Source organism: Calliphora vicina, chromosome 3, assembly GCF_958450345.1.
Source record: "Calliphora vicina chromosome 3, idCalVici1.1, whole genome shotgun sequence".
Taxonomy (NCBI): Eukaryota; Metazoa; Arthropoda; class Insecta; order Diptera; family Calliphoridae; genus Calliphora; species Calliphora vicina.
In genome coordinates, this window is record NC_088782.1 from 24,799,124 (window position 1) to 24,818,478 (window position 19,355).

The window sequence follows — 19,355 nt, forward strand, 5'->3', positions numbered from 1 at the left end:
ATCATCGTCATCACATCATGGCTCATCACAGCCATCACATTTATCACGAGGCCTCTGGTGTAATGTGAGATCTGTAAAGACTGATGCGATTACCAGAACTTCTTAAATGTTTTTGTTTTCGTTTTTTGTTTTTGGTGTTAATTTTTATGGTTTTAACAATTACATTGGGGGTTTTAGTTGACATTGTTAGTGGTTGTTGTCTTAATTTTGTAAATATTACATGAAGAAAAAGGTTTAACATTATTGGGAAGGGACTGATAGAATTAATCATTTTGGGAAACAAAAAATATCAGTTTGGGTTCTTAAAACGCTTGAAAATATTGCCTTTTTCTTCGGAAATACTGGCTCATGGCGATACCATACAGTTTAAGACCATTTAGATTTAGTTAGTCTACATAATGACCTACGATTGAAGCTTTAGATGATCTACATAATGGTCTACGATTGAAGCTTTAGTTGATCTACATAATGACCTACGATTGAAGCTTTAGTTGGTCTACATCGTGACCTACGATTGAAGCTATAGTTGATCTAAATAATGACCTACGATTGAAGCTTTAGTTGGTCTACATAACGACCTACGATTGAAGCTTTAGTTGGTCTATATCGCGACCTAAGATTGAAGTTTTAGTCGATCTACATAATGACCTACGATTGAAGCTTTAGTTGGTCTACATCGTGACCTACGATTGAAGCTTTAGTTGGTCTACATAATGACCTACGACTGAAGCTTTAGTTGGTCTACATCGTGACCTACGACTGAAGCTTTATTTATTCTACAAAATGTCCTACGATTAAAGCTTTAATTAGTCTACATAATAACCTTCGATTGAAGCTTTATTTAGCATACATAATGACCTACGATTGAAGCTTTAGTTGGTCTACATAATGACCTACGATTGAAGCTTTAGTTGGTCTACATCGTGACCTACGACTGAAGCTTTATTTATTCTACAAATGTCCTACGATTAAAGCTTTAATTAGTCTACATAATGACCTTCGATTGAAGCTTTATTTGGTATACATAATGACCTACGATTGAAGCTTTAGTTGATCTACATAATGACCTACGATTGAAGCTTCAGTTAGTCTACATAGTGACCTACGAGTAAAGCATTAGTTAGTCTACAGAATGACCTACGGTTGAAGCTTTAGTTACTCTATACAACGATACACGATTTAAGCTTTAGTTGGTACAAATAAGACCTATTTTGTAAATTATTCGGTAGATAGATGAAGATGTCTTTGTGAAATTTTACACAGCGAGAGCTGAGGTGTTTCTGATTTGATTTTGCATTTTTTCGTATGGGGAATGGGGTCTATTGGGCACAGCTCCAAAGTTGGTCGGGTCATGTTGATAACAAAGGCATAAATTCCATTGTTCGATTCTCTGAATAGATTTCTAAATTAAAAACAATTTTATGTTTTATAGATTTCGGTTTTAACCAACATTATTTTATAAATTTTGTCACATTATCATTTCGAATTCAGGCAATCACTTTAAGCTAAAATACAATAAAAACTACACCCAACACCCACTTAAAATTTAAGCAATTGAATAGAACGCTAATACGATAATACGAAAAGCTGTTAAAAAAACACTAATTTTAACAATAAAATAAATACCGATGTGATTGTTTATATACTCTCTTAAACTTTAACAAAATTCCACAGCGAATAAAGTGCAATGTCATTAACACACATTATAAACATACTAAACAGGCAACCCAAAACTCATACCCGATCTGTTTCCCTTCACATTTGTGATACTAGTAGAACTGTTGCCATTTAAGAGTTTAAGGAAACTCTCTCGACTTTGTTTATGAGAAGCAAACACATATCTATCTATAACACACCTATTTTATTTTGCTATTTATACAACCATTTAATAGAAAAAAAAAAACCAAAACAATTTAACCAAAACGATCAATTGATCGATCGATTGTTAGAATTTCGTACAACTACTGTGTGTGTCACTTAGTCATTAAGTCAGTCAGCTAAACATGCAGTGATCATGTCATGGTTGTAATTCTCATTCAAGTGTTTTCTCGCTGATCAAACAAATTCGATAGCCAAAACAACTACAACATGAATTTGAAACAACAATAATTGAGACTTAAAGTTAAATGTGATACAAAAACAAAAAGCTTTATTAAGTTGTTCTGTTGTATCGGTTTATGGTTAAATCTCTGATAAGAAGTCATTTAGTTTTTTGGAGTGTTTTTTTTTATTTTACTAAATAAGCTTCTGTGACAATGAGTTGAAATTTGAATTTAAAATTGTGCTATTGACTAAGATTAGAATTAAATAATACAGAACTATAAATAAAATTGTTGTTTAGAATTTTTTAAGAAATTTGATATTTATACAAAACTTTCTAGAAATATGCTATTTATAGAATATTTGCAACGCAATTGCTATTTATGATAAATGTTTCACAAGTTTGCTATATGTAGAAAATTGCTAGGTTTGCTATATAGTAAATTAGAGAAATTTAGAGAATATATTCGAGAAAGTTTTTATTAATAGTAAATACTAGACCAAGTTGCTATTTTCATTAATTGAGCAGGTTTCTATTTAAAGTAAATTTTGAATCTATAATAAATATTCGTCCACGTTGCTATTTATAATAAATTTTTAAATAAATTGCTATTTACAGTAAAACTTGCTAAATAAACAGCAAGTTGCTATTTATAGTAAATTTTCGAGGAATTTAATATTAATGTGAATTTTCGAGAAATCAGCTATTTATAATAAATTTTCAAGAAAGTACCTATTTATAGTAATTTTGAGAAATTTGCTATTTATAGTTACGTTTTTATTTATAGAAAATTCTCGAGCAAGTTGCTATTTACATTAATTCAGCAGGTTGCTATTTATAGTAAATTTTCGAGAAAATAGCTATTTAGTGAATTTTCGAGAAATTTTTTATTTATAGTGAAGTTTTGAAAAATTTTGCTATTTATAGTGAATTTTTGAGAAATTTGCTATATAGTGAATTTTTTAGAAACTTGATATTTATAGTAAATTTTGGAGAAATTTGCTATTTATAGTAAATTTTCGAGATTTTTGCTATTTATAGTAAATTTTCGAGAAAATTGCTATTTATAGTAAATTTTCGAGAAAATTGCTATTTATAGTAAATTATTGAGAAATTTGCTATTTATAGTGAGCATTTTTGAGAAATATGCTATTTATAGTAAAGTTTTGAGAAAATAGCTATCTAGTGAATTTTTTGGAAATTTGCTATTTATAGAGAATTATCGACAAATTTGCTATTTATCACTATAAATAGCAAATTTACTATTTATAGTAATTGCTATAGATATTGCTATTTATAGTGAATTTTTGAGAAAATTTCTATTTAGTGAATTTTTGAGAAATTTTCTATTTATAGTGGATTTTTGAAAAAATTAGCTATTTATAGAAAATTTTCGAGAAATTTGCTATTTATAGTGAATTTTCGAAAAATTTCCTATTTATAGTAAATTTTTAAAACTTGCTATTTATAGTAAATTTTTGAGAAAATTGCTATTTAAAGTAAATTTTCGAGAAAATTGCTGTTTATTGTGAATTATTGAGAAATTTGCTATTTATAGTGAGCATTTTTGAGAAATATGCTATTTATAGTTAAGTTTCGAGAAAATAGCTATCTAGTGAATTTTTGGGAAATTTGATATTTATAGTAAATTTTGGAGAAATTTGCTATTTATAGAGAATTATCGACAAATTTGCTATTTATCACTATAAATAGCAAATTTACTATTTATAGTAAATTTTCTAGATATTGCTATTTATAGTGAATTTTTGAGAAAATTTCTATTTAGTGAATTTTTGAGAAATTTTCTATTTATAGTGGATTTTTGAGAAATTTGCTATTTATAGAAAATTTTCGAGAAATTTGCTAATTATGGTGAATTTTTCAGAAATTTGCTATTTAGAGTGAATTTTTGAGTAATTTACTATTTATAGTACATTTTCGAGATATTGTAATTTACAGTGAATTTTCGAGAAAATTTCTATTTAGTGAATTTTTGAGAAATTTGCTATTTATAGTGAATTATCGAGAAATTTGGTATTTATAGAAAATTTTCGAGAAATTTGCTATTTATGGTGAATTTTTGAGAAATTTGCTATTTGTAGTTAATTTTGGTGAATTTTCTTTTTTAGTAAAATTTTCTATTTATAGTAAATTATTGAGGAATTTGCTATTTAGATTGAATTTTCTAGAAATTTGCTATTTATGGTGAATTTTCTAGAAATTTGCTATTTATAGTAAATTTTCTAGATATTAGCTTTTTATAGGAAATTATAGTAAATATTCTAGCTAGCTGCTATTTATAATATATTTTCTAAATTTCATCTTTGCACAATGATGAATAATACATAAAACCTCATTAACCCCTTTAAATCTGCCAAATTACTTGTCCAACAAATCTTTAACAAATCATTTGCTAAAGCCCTGAAAATCTGAACAATTTATAGTAAATATTTTTGGTCACTTTGTTAACATAGTTTAAAAGAAATCAAATTTCAACATTTAAATTTATTATCCCCACAATTTCATGGCAATTTTTAGAGAAACATTTGTATATAAACTACTGTATTTGCCAAAAAAAAAAAATAGAAAAATTAAATATTGATCCATCAATGTCCAAAAACAAATCCCAAAATTGAATATAAATTATATTTATATTTTATACAGATTTTGTAATCATCATAAATTATAAGAATATAAAAGAAATGTGTGTACAAATATTTGAAACACCTACCACCGGAACGGAACCAGACTCCATTTTAATAAAACAAATTTTAAATTTACATTAAATTTAATGAATATAATTTAAATACCCTACATTAGGTCAAGGTTTATAGATTTAAATATACTTATATGTGTTAATTTCGACAAACAATGTTCGGCTTTCACGAAGCAAGTCAACAAAGAAAGAAAATTATCGAGAATGGATCGCGAATGTGCTTTGCTGAGTTTGTGACAATAACATCTTCGTTATCATAGATTCGCTAATTATATCAAGGGTTTGCAAAATATTATATTATAGAACAATAAACCTTTTTTAAATTTAAACAAATGTTCGGCTGTGGACGAACAAAATCTCTTACGTAGTTTTTTCAATCACTATTTAATGAACTATGCTGGCGAGATCAGATCACGAATTGTATTCGCTATGATCAGTTGCCGAATCATCTCAACTCGTAGCTCATCACAAAGTCTTAATATATATCCAAACATCATTGTTACATATGTTTCGTTGACTGTGAAAATCCCTAACGATGTGTTTAAATACCAATTTATCATGTTTTCTATATTTCGTTCATACAAACATATTAAACAAAAAAATATAATTTTAATAAAAATTGTTATTGTATTTTTGAGGAAAACAAACGAAACAAAAAAAATCATTGTCTATTCCATATGATTTTTGGCATCTTTCTGTGGTGGGTGGTTATTCAGTTTAATGCGAGGGTTCATTATACACTAACAGGCCATAAGACATCTGAATGATAGAAATTCTGCTGATCATCAAGAGAAATAGTTGTAGTTTTTTTGCTTTGGGTAGGTGTTTTTTTTTTCTTTTCATATGTATTTTAATAATCCTAATTTTATTTTATTAGAAATTCATGTAGATTTATATTTCATTCAAACGCTTGTTTGTTTTATTGCAAGCGTTTTTTTATTTTATTATAATAGTTTTTATGCTAAATTGACTGTGCTGACTGACTTAGTTGGCAGATGAAAAACAAAAACTCATAAAAATTAAATTAATGAATTGTTTATAAATTGTATTTTTTTTGAGTTTTTTTTTTTGGGGAAAATCAAAAATATCTTGCAGATTCATAGAAAGAAATTATGTTGACCCCTTACTCATTCATAATGAAATATTAGCTATTGACGCAATATTTCTTTTTTCACTTTCATAAAAACACATTTATTTTTAAATCATTTTCAAATGAAATAATAAATTTAGTTAATGGACTTTAATACCAAAAAAAAAAATAGAAGGAAGTTTATGAAATATTACTATTCTCATAATAAAAGGTTTTAGAGATAATTTTACAAACATTTGAATCATACAGATTTGTGATTTGTTTGTCTCCAGCTACGAAATATTATTAAAATTTCTCGAAAATTTACTACAAATAGCAACTTGATATAAAGCAAATAGCAAATTTGTAAAAAATAAGCTAGAAATAGCAGATTTTTCTGAAATTTACTAGAAATTGCTGATTTCTTGAAATTTTACTGGAAATAGCAAATAACAAACAAATTTACTAGAAATAGCTAATTTATGGTATATTTACTACAAATAGCAACATGCTTGAAATAGTAAATTTCTCGTAAATTTAAAATTTGTATAAAATATAATAAATATAATTTATGTTCAATATTGGGATTTTTCTTTCTTTTTTTTTGGCAAATACAGTAGTTTATACAAAAAAGTTTCTCTAAAAATCGCCATGAAATCATGTGGTTAATAAATTTTAATGTTGAAATTTGATTTCTTTTAAACTATGTTAACAAAGTGACAAATATTTACTATAAATTGTTGAGATTTTCAGGGCTTTGGCAAATGATTTGTTATAGATTTGTTGGACAAGTAATTTGGATTATTCATCATTGTGCAAAGATAAATCTAGAAAATATATTATAAATAACAACAACACAATTTATTTTAAATAGCAACTAACGATAATAAGTACTATAAATATAAATAGCAAAAATCGAGAAAATTTACTAAAAATAACAAATAAAAATAGGAAATTTTACTAGAAATAACTGTTTTATTGAATTTTTTTCTGAAAATAGAAAATTTACTAGAAATAGCAAATTTCTCAAAAGTAGCAAAGTTCTCAAAAATAACAAATTTCTCAAAACTAGTTCTCGAAAATTTTCTAGAAATAGCAAAGTTCATGAACATTTCTAAATAGCAAATTTATCAAATAGCAAATTTATCAAAGTTCGCGAAAATTTACTGGAAAAATTTCGAAATTTAATAAAAATAGCAAATTTCTCGATAATCGACTAGAAATAGCAATTTTCTCAAAAATTTACTAAAAATAGCAAAGTTCTCGAAAATTTACTAGAACTAGCAAATTTCTCAAAAATTTGCTAGAAATATCATATTTCTTGACATTTTACGGGAAATATTTCAAGAAATAGCTAATTTCTCCAAAATTTACTAGAAATAGAAAAGTTCTCCAAAATTTACTAGAAATAGCAAATTTGTCAAAAATAGCAAAGTTCTCGAAAATTTCGACAACAGATTTCCTGAAATTTTACGGGAAATATCGCAAGATATACTAGAAACAGCTAATTTCTCAAAAATAGCAAAGCTCTTTAAAATTGAAAAATCTATATTTAATATGAAAATCCAATAAAACATAAAAATGGCTATAAGTCGGTAAATAGTGGTCCAAATGGAAAAAAGACGATCATCTGTGATCACTTAAATTTTCAACCAAAAATCGATTTTTTATATGAAAATCAAGTAAAACATAAAAATGGCTATAAGTCGGTAAATAGTGGTCCAAATAGAAAAAGGACGATCATCTGTGATCACTTATATTTTAAACCAAAAATCGATTTTTTATATGAAAATCAAGTAAAACATAAAAATGGCTATAAGTCAGTAAATAGAGGTCCAAATGGAAAAAGGAAGATCATCTGTGATCACTTATATTTTCAACCAAAAATCGATTTTTTATTGAAAATCAAGTAAACATAAAAATGGTTATAAGTTAGTAAATAGAGGTCCAAATGGAAAAAGGAAGATCATCTGTGATCACTTATATTTTCAACCAAAAATCGATTTTTTATATGAAAATCAAGTAAAACATAAAAATGGCTATAAGTCGGTAAATAGTGGTCCAAATAGAAAAAGGACGATCATCTGTGATCACTTATATTTTCAACCAAAAATCCATTTTTTATATGAAAATCAAGTAAAACAAAAATGGCTATAAGTTAGTAAATAGAGGTCCAAATGGAAAAAGGACGATCATATGTGACTTACATTTCCAACCAAAAATCGATTTTTTTATATGAAAATCAAGTAAAACATAAAAATGGCTATAAGTCAGTAAATATAGGTCCAAATGGCAAAAGGAAGATCATCTGTGATCACTTAAATTTTCAACCAAAAATCGATTTTTTATATGAAAACAAGTAAAACATAAAAGTGGCTATAAGTCTGTAAATAGTGGTTCAAACAGAAAAACGATGATCATCTGCGATCACTTATATTTTCAACCAAAAATCGATTTTTTATATGAAAATCAAGTAAAACATAAAAGTGGCTATAAGTCTGTAAATAGTGGTCCAAATAGAAAAAGGACGATCATCTGTGATCACTTAAATTTTCAACCGAAAATCGATTTTTTATATGAAAATCAAGTAAACATAAAAATAAGTCAGTAGATAGAGGTCCAAATGGAAAAAGGAAGGTCATCTGTGATCACTTATATTTTCAACCAAAAATCTATATTTTATATGAAAATCCAATAAAACATAAAAATGGCTATATGTCGGTAAATAGTGGTCCAAATGGAAAAAAGACGATCATCTGTGATCACTTAAATTTTCAACCAAAAATCGATTTTTTATATGAAAATCAAGTAAAACATAAAAATGGCTATAAGTCGGTAAATAGTGGTCCAAATAGAAAAAGGACGATCATCTGTGATCACTTATATTTTCAACCAAAAATCGATTTTTATATGAAAATCAAGTAAAACATAAAAGTGGCTATAAGTCGGTAAATAGTGGTTCAAACAGAAAAGCTATGATCATCTGCGATCACTTATATTTTCAACCAAAAATCGATTTTTTATATGAAAATCAAGTAAAGCATAAAAATGGCTATAAGTCAGTAAATAGAGGTCCAAATGGAAAAAGGACGATCATCTGTGATCACTTAAATTTTCAACCGAAAATCGATTTTTTATATGAAAATCAAGTAAAGCATAAAAATGGCTATAAGTCAGTAAATAGAGGTCCAAATGGAAAAAGGACGATCATCTGTGATCACTTATATTTTCAACCAAAAATCGATTTTTTATATGAGAATCAAGTAAAGCATAAAAGTGGCTATAAGTCTGTAAATAGTGGTCCAAATAGAAAAAGGACGATCATCTGTGATCACTTATATTTTCAACTAAAATTCGTTTTTTATATGAAAATCAAGTAAAACATAAAATTGGCTATAAGTTGGCAAATAGTGGTACAAATGGAAAACGGACGATCATCTGTGATCACCTACATTTTCAACCATAAATCGATTTTTTATATGAAAATCAAGTAAAACATAAAAATGGCTATAAGTCGGTAAATAGAGGTCCAAATGGAAAAAGGAAGATCATCTGTGATCACTTATATTTGCAACCAAAAATCGATTTTTTATATGAAAATCAAGTAAAACATAAAAGTGGCTATAAGTCTGTAAATAGTGGTTCAAACAGAAAAACGATGATCATCTGCGATCACTTATATTTTCAACCATAAATCGAATTTTTATATGAAAATCAAGTAAGCATAAAAATGGCTATAAGTCGGTGAATAGTGGTCCAAATAGAAAAAGGACGATCATCTGTGATCACTTATATTTTGAAAATCAAGTAAACATAAAAATGGCTATAAGTCTGTAAATAGCGGTCCAAATAGAAAAAGGACGATCATCTGTGATCACTTAAATTATCAACCAAAAATCGATTTTTTATATGAAAATCAAGTAAAACGTAATAGAAATAGCAAAGTTCTCAAAAATTTACTAGAAATAGCAATGTTCTCAAACATTTACTAGAAATAGCAAATTTCTCAAAAATAGCTAAGTTTTCGAAAATTTAATAGAAATAACAAATTTCTCAAAAATTTACTAAAAATAGCAAACTTCTTAAAAATTTACTAAAAATGGCTAATTTCTCAAAAATATTAAAGTTCACGAAAATTTACTAGAAAATGGAAATAGCAAAGTTCTTGAAAATTTACTAAAAAATAGGAAATTTCTCGAAAATCGACAACAGATTTCTTGACATTTTACGGGAAATATTTCAAGAAACTATTTACTAGAAATAGCAAATTTCTCAAAAATAGCAAAGCTCTTGAAAATTTAATAGAAATTGCAAAGTTCTCGAAAATCGACTAGAAATAGCAATGTTCTCAAAAATTTACTAAAAATAGCTAATTTCTCAAAAATAGCTAAGTTCACGAAAATTTACTAGAAATAGAAAAAGGAAATAGCAAAGTTCTCGGAAATTTACTAAAAAATAGGAAATTTCTCGAAAATCGACTAGAAATAGCAAATTTTTCCAAAATTGACTAGAAAAATTTCCAAAATAGCTATTTTCCAGAAAATTTAAAAATTCTTCAATTCGACCAAAATCATTGGCTTTGTACTAATTATTTAGCATTTTAATATTGTCATTAATTTTGTAATTGATAAAACAAAATTGAAAATATATTCAAATTAAACACAACTACGACACGCTCACACATAAATGATTTTCAAATCAAATCGTTTATCAAGCTCCGAGAAATACTAATGAAATATTCGTATTTCATTAAAAATCCATTTCATACAAAGTTAATTCATTAATCCATTGATAATAACACCTTTAAAGTGTAAATAAATTTGCATAATTACTGCTCGTATACATTGAGAGAAGCTCAATTTAAAACAAGCATTTAACGATTTTTAAATTTATCAATTTAAATTAATAGCCCAGCACCACCACCAACCATCCGGCCAACAAACAACAACTGTCAACTGCTGTAGAGGAGTAGTAACTAGAGATAAAAATCATAGTAAATGTTTAAATATATTCGTACGACTACAATAAACAAATTAAGAAAAATTATTGTAGGTTTTTGTTAGAAAATTATTGTATATTGAATTTATCATTTAACAGAGATCTTGTCTAAATCGTTGGTAGTAAATTGTTTGAAAAAATTTACATTTATTCGAACGAACATACAACAAATATGGTTAAATCAAATAATAGTTAATGAGACAAGTTTGAAAATATTGTTGTTTTTTGTACTAGTATGTATATAATTAATGTTAATAGAGTTCATTTTCCATAGCTAGTTATACATGAGTATTATTTGACCAACAAATATCGTGTAATATGCTAATTTGGAATACATATTTTGATATTTGTATTGAATTTGGCTACAATTAATAATCAACTTCCGTCTGGTGGGGAGTACAAGCAATAAAAATTTTCTAACATTTGTTTGTTTTCACACAAACAAATATTAAATAACAATAATTTACAATTTAAGCCAACAACGACATTTTATTTGGCGTGATTTTATGATAATAAACCTATTGTTTAAAAATATAGTGGGTATGCAGAGATCATTTATAAATCAAATCTTTTGAAGTATTGTTAAATAACTTAAGAAGTGGTGGAATACTTTTAACAAGTTTCAATCATATCAATTTTAGTTTAAAAATCGCTTAGTAGCTTGAACGCCAAGTTTTTAGTTAACTTAACGAAAATTGTGTAAGCACAACTGAAAAACAATATTGCTCTTAACCATTTAGTTGTTTTAAAGCATATATTTTAATTATAAATTTTGAAATCTTGAAAATAATATCAACCTAAATAAAAAACACGAAATTGTAAATAAAAATTCATTAAAAAACTCTAATAAATCAAGGGGGAAACTACAGAAAATTAATTGATTGTAACGAGGAAATTATATATCAATTATTACAGCTGCTCGAGTAATTTGTTTCGTATTATTGCAACAATTTGAGGCACAAGCTACAATTACAATAAAAATGAAAAAAGAACTTAAGATGAACTAAAAACTTCAGCATAAATACAAATAAATTATTTTGGGTTAAAATTAGAATTTTCGAAAAGAACAAAAAAAAAATAGAAACTCAAATACAAGAAGCAATTGCACCCACCTAGACATGAGAGTACATCATGTACCCAATAGTACTTTATTCTTGCTACATACAGCAAAAAAAATAAAATAAAAAACATACAAAAAAATGCGATAATTATTTTCGTATTTAAAATTTAGTTTTTCAAAGAAATTATTACAGCATGTTTGTTGTTGAAATCAGCATAGGCTTCATATTCACTTGTAGCCAACACAGAATACATATTTATATTTAGTTAGAAAATACACAAAAAATAGAAATTCTACCAACAAATTTAGGAAGCTGAAAAACTACTTGAATAATATTTGCTAGACATTTTAATATACAACTATTATACCTCAGCTACATTAAATGGTTTGCTTGTTGCAGGTCTCTCCTTAAAATATTGAAAATATGAATTCTTAGGGGGAAAACAAATTTGTTTATGATTTATTTAAAATTTTTTGAAAAATTATTCATTTAATTTGACGCAATTGTGCGTTTTCAATTACTTTCAATTTATATACAATATTTGTATTTTTTCATTCATTAATTTCAAGATAAATAATACGAATAAAACATTTTAATTTTATCTAAAGACTACAACTATTCAATGCTGCAAGTACGTAAAATAAAAAAAATAATAATAAATTCATTTGAAAATAGTTTATTATGTTTTATATAAAATATAGCGTCTTAACTTACTAAATAGAACAGGGTGTACCACCAGATTCTCATAATCTTATAATTGAATATGTTATTTATAATAAATTTGCCTTCTAACTATAGTAAATTTTCAAAAAAAATAAGTACATTTTCGAGGAATTTTCTATTTATAGTAAATTATCTAGAAATTTGCTATCTAAACCCAATAAGCACCAAAGCCCCACAAATTCAAGCACTTGAGTATTTTGTTGGAATTTGACTTGAATGCAAAAAATATTTGAAAAAATTAAAAACATATGGCTTGAATTTATGTTTCCTTTTTACTGGAAAATGCTATTGAAATAAAGTGTAGTACAACTGTAATTCAATTGCTTGACTATAATTCAAGGCTGAATTCCAGTAAAAATGCTGATGGGGTAGTAAATGTTCAAAAAATTTGATATATATAGTAAGTGCTGGTTCACACACTTCATTGAAAAGATTTTCCTCCTCTCTGTTCTATTAACTCAAGACTTGTTCAAGTAAACTTGACGTGTGTGAACCAGGGGGGTTACTGTGTAATTCGATTCGAAACAAAAATTGTACGAATTCGAACAAAACAAACTGTGTAATACGATTATCGCAAATTTATTTCCGAACGTTCGTACATTTTTTTTCCCTTTTCGTATTCGTGAATATCCCTTTCGGAAATGCAACTGTGTAATACGAATACGAATGCCAAAAACGTTACAACTGTTCGTATTTCATTCGAAAGACATTTTGTTAGTGAAAGTGTACAAAAATAAAAAATGTAAGTATTTTTTTTTATAAAAATCATCAAAAATGTTATTAAATTTTATTTTACTTGTATTACTTCCAAGGAATGCTCAAAAAACAAAGTCGCATACAAAATCCAAACAATTTGAGTTAATGGTTGAGTTTATGGTGGAACATCCCGAACTGGCTAAAGGACACATTAACTCCCCAGAAGCAAGAAGCAAATCACGGCATTTATGGGAAAGATTAACGCAAGCACTGAATTCTGCATGTTTTCCTACACGCGATACAAATGGATGGAAAAAAGTGTGGGCAGACTACAAAAACCATATAAAGGTCAAGTGCAAGCGTAACAAAATCGGCATTTCTGGAACCGGCGGAGGACCTAGTAGTTACTGCGCACTTACACCACAAGAACAGGAAGTTTGTGATCTCCTTGCTATAAATGTATCCGTCCATGGTATGAATGGAAGAAAAGATTTTGGTGCGTCAACACCAACAAACACTGGGCCATCAACAAGCCTAGCCGAAATTATTGCTGAAAATGATAATGTGGAAGAAAATGTTCATGTAATGGATGATTCAATTGAGACGGAGGAGCATAACGTCGAAAATTTAAATGTTAATACTTCCCATAGACCTAGAAGAAATGAACGTTTAAGCAGCAAAGAAAGCTTGATAAAAAAACAAGTTGAAAATCAAATAGCTTTCCAAGAAAATTCGTTGAAAGTTTTAAAGGATATTGATATCAACCAACAAAATAATAATAAATTTCTAGAAGAAATCAGACTGGATATAGCTGACATTAAAAGATATTCAAAGAGAAAATGTGACATAGAAGAACGCAAGCTGAAGCTTGCAAAAGAAAAGTTTGAATTCAAAAAGAAAATTGAATTGGAAAAAACCAAGAGGAAAATAGTTCACCTTGAATTAAAAAAACAAATGTTTGATTTAGAATCTGCAAAATATAATAAAATGTCTAAATAAGTTTTTTTTATCTAATTATGTACATATGTAAATCTATTTTTAATTTTTCTTTTTTATTTTATTTTTATTTTGAATTGAAGTTAATTTCCTTTACAACATGAATTTTAGTTTTAACTTACCTTAATGAATTTTTTAGTTTTTTTTTTAAATAAAATACAACTGTAAATATGAATGTATATACGTAAATCTTGTTTTTATTGGTTTCGTTGCAAATTGTTTCTTATTGTATTTCTAATACTTTTAGCTAAATTGGAATAATTTAGATTGTCTTCATTATGACTTATATTGCTTGGTTGAGCACTTTCATTTTCATAATCCCTTTCAATACTTGGAGTGTCCACTTTAAAATCCAAACATATGTTATGCAAAGCGCAACATACATTAAGAATTTGAACAGCCTTCCCTGGTGTATAATGTAATTCTCTTGCTGCCAATAAACAACGAAATCTTCCTTTTAAAATTCCGAAAGTCCTTTCAATGATAGATCTCCCTTTCGAATGTTGTTCGTTAAATACCGACTCTGTTGAATTTTCAGAAACATTTCTGTATGGTGTTAAAATCCATGGCTCAAGTGGATATCCTGAATCGCCTGTGTTGTGAAATGCTTGAGTTGTTAAAACTTACACCACAAATAATCAAAACTTTTATCTTACCAAGAATTCTTGTTTCTGTATCACCATTTTGATACTTTTCTATTAAAAATTGCCTCTCATTGCATAAACTCCAAATATGGGAATCATGATTTGCACCACCAAAACGTCCATTAACAGCCCTTATATACATTTGATGATCACAAACCTAAAATAATTTACATATACATATATTATTACCATTAATGAAAACCCATGTATAAAGTTTTTTAATTTTACAGGAGCATGGTTTTCCATAGAACCTAACGATATGTATGTTTAACATTTATAATATATAAATTATGTTTATATAGCAAATAATATATATTAATAATATATATTTATGTACATTATAACTTACAACCATTGCATTAATGCTGTGCTTTAATTTTCTTCCTAAATACAAATGTTCATCAATAGTTGGTTTAATAATTTGTATGTGAGTACCATCAACTGCACCTATAACGCCTGGTATTCCACACTTATTATAGAAATGTAATTTGGCATCCCGTTTTCTTTCATCTGTCATTTCAAAAATGATGTGTTTTGGACAGAGAATATCTTCTATCGCTTGACACACTTCTGCAATACAACTAGAAATTGACTGTTGTGATATTCCTAGGAGACGATCTTGGCCAATTTGATGTTGGTATCCACCTTGGCCTAAAAATTTTAGTGTAGCGGCTAATTTCAGCAAAGGTGGAATCGCTGTGGACCTTTGAGGAGAACTTAAGTGGTCCTCAATGGAATTAAAGACATACAGAAAGGCATCTTTGTTGAGTCTAAAATTTTTAATAAAGCTAAGATATATACATATATATATGAATTTATGTAATTCTTATAATTTCTTAGAATATGTGCATAATATTTACTTACTTTTTTTCATTAAGAGCCAATATGTTGCAATTGTCTCTTATCAATTTCCGTTGGACTCTTTCTGGTAGAGCATCGTCGTCACTGTCATCCATCCACAGATAAACACAATCCATTTTATGGTATATTTAAACCCTTCTATTTATACGTTTTTAATACAAAATAAAAAGTTTTAATTTATTTAAACGTTTTTACTACAGAATATTTTTTTTAAATTTGTCACGTAAAAAGTGCTGTCAAGTTTTATCTTGGTTAATTTTGACATTTAAGATCAAGTGCTCCCAAATATTTGTTACTTTTACCCGCATACATATTAATACTTCGCTGCAAGGTATTCGAAAGTGTTAGACAGTACAATTTAATTTTCGTATCGAATATGCCATTCGAAAGATTTTCATTTTCGAATCGAATTACACAGTAACCCCCCAGCACTAAGTTGTCAAGAAATTTGCAAATTTGCTATTTTTATTAAATTTTCCAGAAAATTCCTTTGTCATACTAAATTTTCAACACCATTTGCTATCCATAGAAAATTATCGACAAAATTTGCTATCCATAGTATTGGGTGTACGACTTAAAAATTCGGGATTTACAATAGATGAACACATATTTTTTGTTTTTAATAACTTATATATCATTTTTTATTGTCATTTATTCTCACATAGTCATTGAACATATTAGTGTAAACAACAAATTCCCGTATAACTCTTGACAAAGTTTTTTTTTTGCTTCGAAAATGTCGAAGTTTGTGCCAACGGGAAGTTTTGCTTTATGCGGGAAGTTTTGCTTTACTTCTTTAATTAAAAACAAGTAAGAGTGCTATATTCGGCTGTGCCGAATCTTATATACCCTTCACCAAATTATACTTCAAAATTTTAAATATTTTTAGGTAAACAAAATTTAATTTTTTTTCCAGTTGTTTTTTTCATTTTTTGGAAAAAAATTATTTTCGATTGTTATTTAAAATTTTTTTTTTTTAAATTTAAATTTTAAAATTTTTTTGTTTTTCCATTTTTTTTTTTGTGAAAACAAAAATTCGGGTTAAAAATTTTTGTTTCCGATTTTGACCCATTGTAGGTCCAACTTACTATGGTCTTATATACGTCGTTGCAAATGTCTTTGAATATGGATATCTATCATTAGATATCCATATTGTCTATATTAATGTCTTAGTAATCCAGATATAGGTCAGAAATAGGTCAAAAATCGAGGTTGTCTTGGTTTTTTCCTCATATCTCAGCCATTTGTGGACCGATTTTGCTGATTTTAAATAGCAAAATTCTCGAAAGCATGTCTGACAGAATTATTGAAGATTTGGATCCCGAAGATATCTGGGGTCTTCAGAAAATTGATTTCAACAGACAGACGGACATGGCTTAATCGACTCCGCTATCTATAAGGATCCAGAATATATATACTTTATAGGGTCGGAAATGAAAAATGTAGAAATTACAAACGGAATGACAAACTTATATATACCCTTCTCACGAAGGTGAAGGGTATAAAAAATGCCGATTGCTCACTCGGCACGGATTCAACATGCGACAGATGGTTTGTGCACTTCAGAAGTGGTGATTTCGACACGGAAGTCAAAGATCGCACAGGCCAGCCAAAAAAGTTTGAAGACCAGTATTGAAGGCATTATTCTATGAAGATTGTTGTCAAATTCAACAAGAGCTTGCAAAATCATAGGTAGCTACTCTATCAGCAATTTTAAAACGTTTGCAAGCAGCTGGATTCATTCAAAAGCAATGAAGTTGTTTACGATATACAGAGAAAACAGATTCGTAGTAGCAACCGAATTTGTTGCCAATCGAATGATTCGGTTGCACACATAGAATTTTTCGGAGGTATCAACAGAAAGTCAGTTGATAAAGAAGAATTTCGGTTGAAGCCACCAAACTTTTGTTATCATTTCCCAAATTTTTTAGCCACAACCGTAAAATTCGTTCACTACGGCAGAATCATTCGTTTGGCAACAAATTCGGTTGCTATTACGAATCTGTTTTCTCTGCACGCAGAGAAAAAATATGGTTGGGCATGGTTACTGTAACCATTTCAATATTGTTATATGTTTTTTAACTATATTATGGTCACAGTAACCATTTACATGAGTGTGGTAACCATAATATGGTTAATTTACGATTCACATGATTGTAGCAACCATATATATGGTTACAGTAAACAAATATATGTTTGTGACAACCATTCATATGATGAAGGACTTATCATATTATGTTGCTCTCGGCTTAAGGCTTATCATAATCTGAGAACAACATATTATGATAAAATTATTCATCATATATATGGTTGCCACAAACATATATTTGTTTACTGTAACCATATATATGGTTGATACAATCATGTGAATCATAAATAACCATAGTATGGTTACCACAATCATGTAAATGGTTACTGTGACTATAATATAGTTAAAAATCTTGTAACACTATTTAAATGGTTACAGTAACCATGCCCAATTATATTTTTTCTCTGCGTGTGTGTACGAATTGAAACTGAGAGAACTTGGAAGACGTGTATGCCTGAAATGCCGTTTGACTGCTATAAAAGAAAATCATTTTTGCAACGAATCATTATATGCGATGAAAAGTGGGTCTATTACGATAACTCGAAGCGTAAGAGATCGTATGTGAAGCCCGGCCAACCAGCTGAATCGACGCCAAATATCCATGGCGCTAAGGTAGAGCTAAGGTAGAATATGTTATGATGAAAATGATGTTAAACTCTTTAAAAAGTTCATTTGTCATATTACTTTTGAAGTTCCTAATAAAATTAGAATATTTCGTATGAAATTTATAATAGTGATGGTTGCTTGTTTCAGAAATCAGTCAGGTCCAAACTTTATATTATTGCTTAAATGTTAATATAGATAAAAAAAAGTTTTTGGTTTCATAGCAATAATATCAATTTTAAAAAAACATTTTTTAGGTTGCTAAGAAGTTTTCTTTGACTTACTCAAAATCATTAATTTGTTGCTTAACAGGTTTTTGAAATAAACGATTCAATTATAGCTAAAGATGAAGATTACTGAATCGGATTGGGCGGCTAAGATGTTAAATTTATTGTTCATCGTTCACCCTTAAATGTTTAATTCAATTTAAGAAAGAAATTTAAATGAAAATGTTTGTAATTTAATTGAAATATGAAAACTGGAAGTACATATTTGAGTTGAAAACTAAACTATATAAACAAAATGTTTATTAATGAAAAACAAAACATAATTTTAAATTTATTTTAGCGTATGTTGAAACTGATCTGTTTAATATCATTCTAATTATAATGAATGGCATTTCCCACACTAATTTTACTTCAAAACAAAAGAATAGTTTCGTAATAAGCGAATTTGTGCCAAAGCAAAAAATTGATTTAAATATGTTTGGCACTTTAATATAACTTTAAAATAAGTTTTAGTGTAATTATTTTAGGTAAAATAAAAAAATATTGCATAAATTTATTTAAAACATGTGTAAGTTTTAGGTATAAGTACGTTTACAGTGGGTGTATTGCATTAATGTTTGATATTATTAAA

At 27.6% G+C, this 19,355-nt stretch overlaps 3 protein-coding genes across 3 annotated transcripts in view; 2 read left to right on the forward strand and 1 right to left on the reverse strand.

Annotated features, from left to right (window-relative positions):
• LOC135953707 (uncharacterized) overlaps positions 1-19,355 on the forward strand; it is a 73,671-nt gene that overhangs the window by 29,144 nt on the left and 25,172 nt on the right. The gene's annotated exons all lie outside the window — the stretch shown is intronic.
• On the forward strand, positions 13,470-14,303 carry LOC135955356 (uncharacterized). Its single transcript, XM_065505709.1, has one exon. The coding sequence runs from the start codon at positions 13,470-13,472 to the stop codon at positions 14,301-14,303; it is 834 nt and encodes a 277-aa protein (XP_065361781.1).
• LOC135954157 (putative nuclease HARBI1) lies at positions 14,470-15,965 on the reverse strand. Its single transcript, XM_065504231.1, has 4 exons — positions 15,809-15,965; positions 15,294-15,732; positions 14,957-15,101; positions 14,470-14,892 (listed from the first exon to the last, which is right to left on the reverse strand). The coding sequence occupies exons 1-4, from the start codon at positions 15,919-15,921 to the stop codon at positions 14,498-14,500; spliced, it is 1,092 nt and encodes a 363-aa protein (XP_065360303.1). The 5' UTR covers positions 15,922-15,965; the 3' UTR covers positions 14,470-14,497.

Excerpts from the sequence above, each read along its gene's own strand:
- LOC135954157 (XM_065504231.1), bottom strand. The coding sequence starts at position 15,921 with ATGGATTGTGTTTATCTGTGGATGGATGACAGTGACGACGATGCTCTA. Across the intron at positions 15,733-15,808 it reads TTGGCTCTTAATGAAAAAAA|CTTTATTAAAAATTTTAGAC; the intron begins GTAAGTAAATAT and ends TATATATCTTAG. Across the intron at positions 15,102-15,293 it reads ACAGCATTAATGCAATGGTT|GTTTGTGATCATCAAATGTA; the intron begins GTAAGTTATAAT and ends AAATTATTTTAG.
- LOC135955356 (XM_065505709.1), top strand. The coding sequence starts at position 13,470 with ATGGTTGAGTTTATGGTGGAACATCCCGAACTGGCTAAAGGACACATT.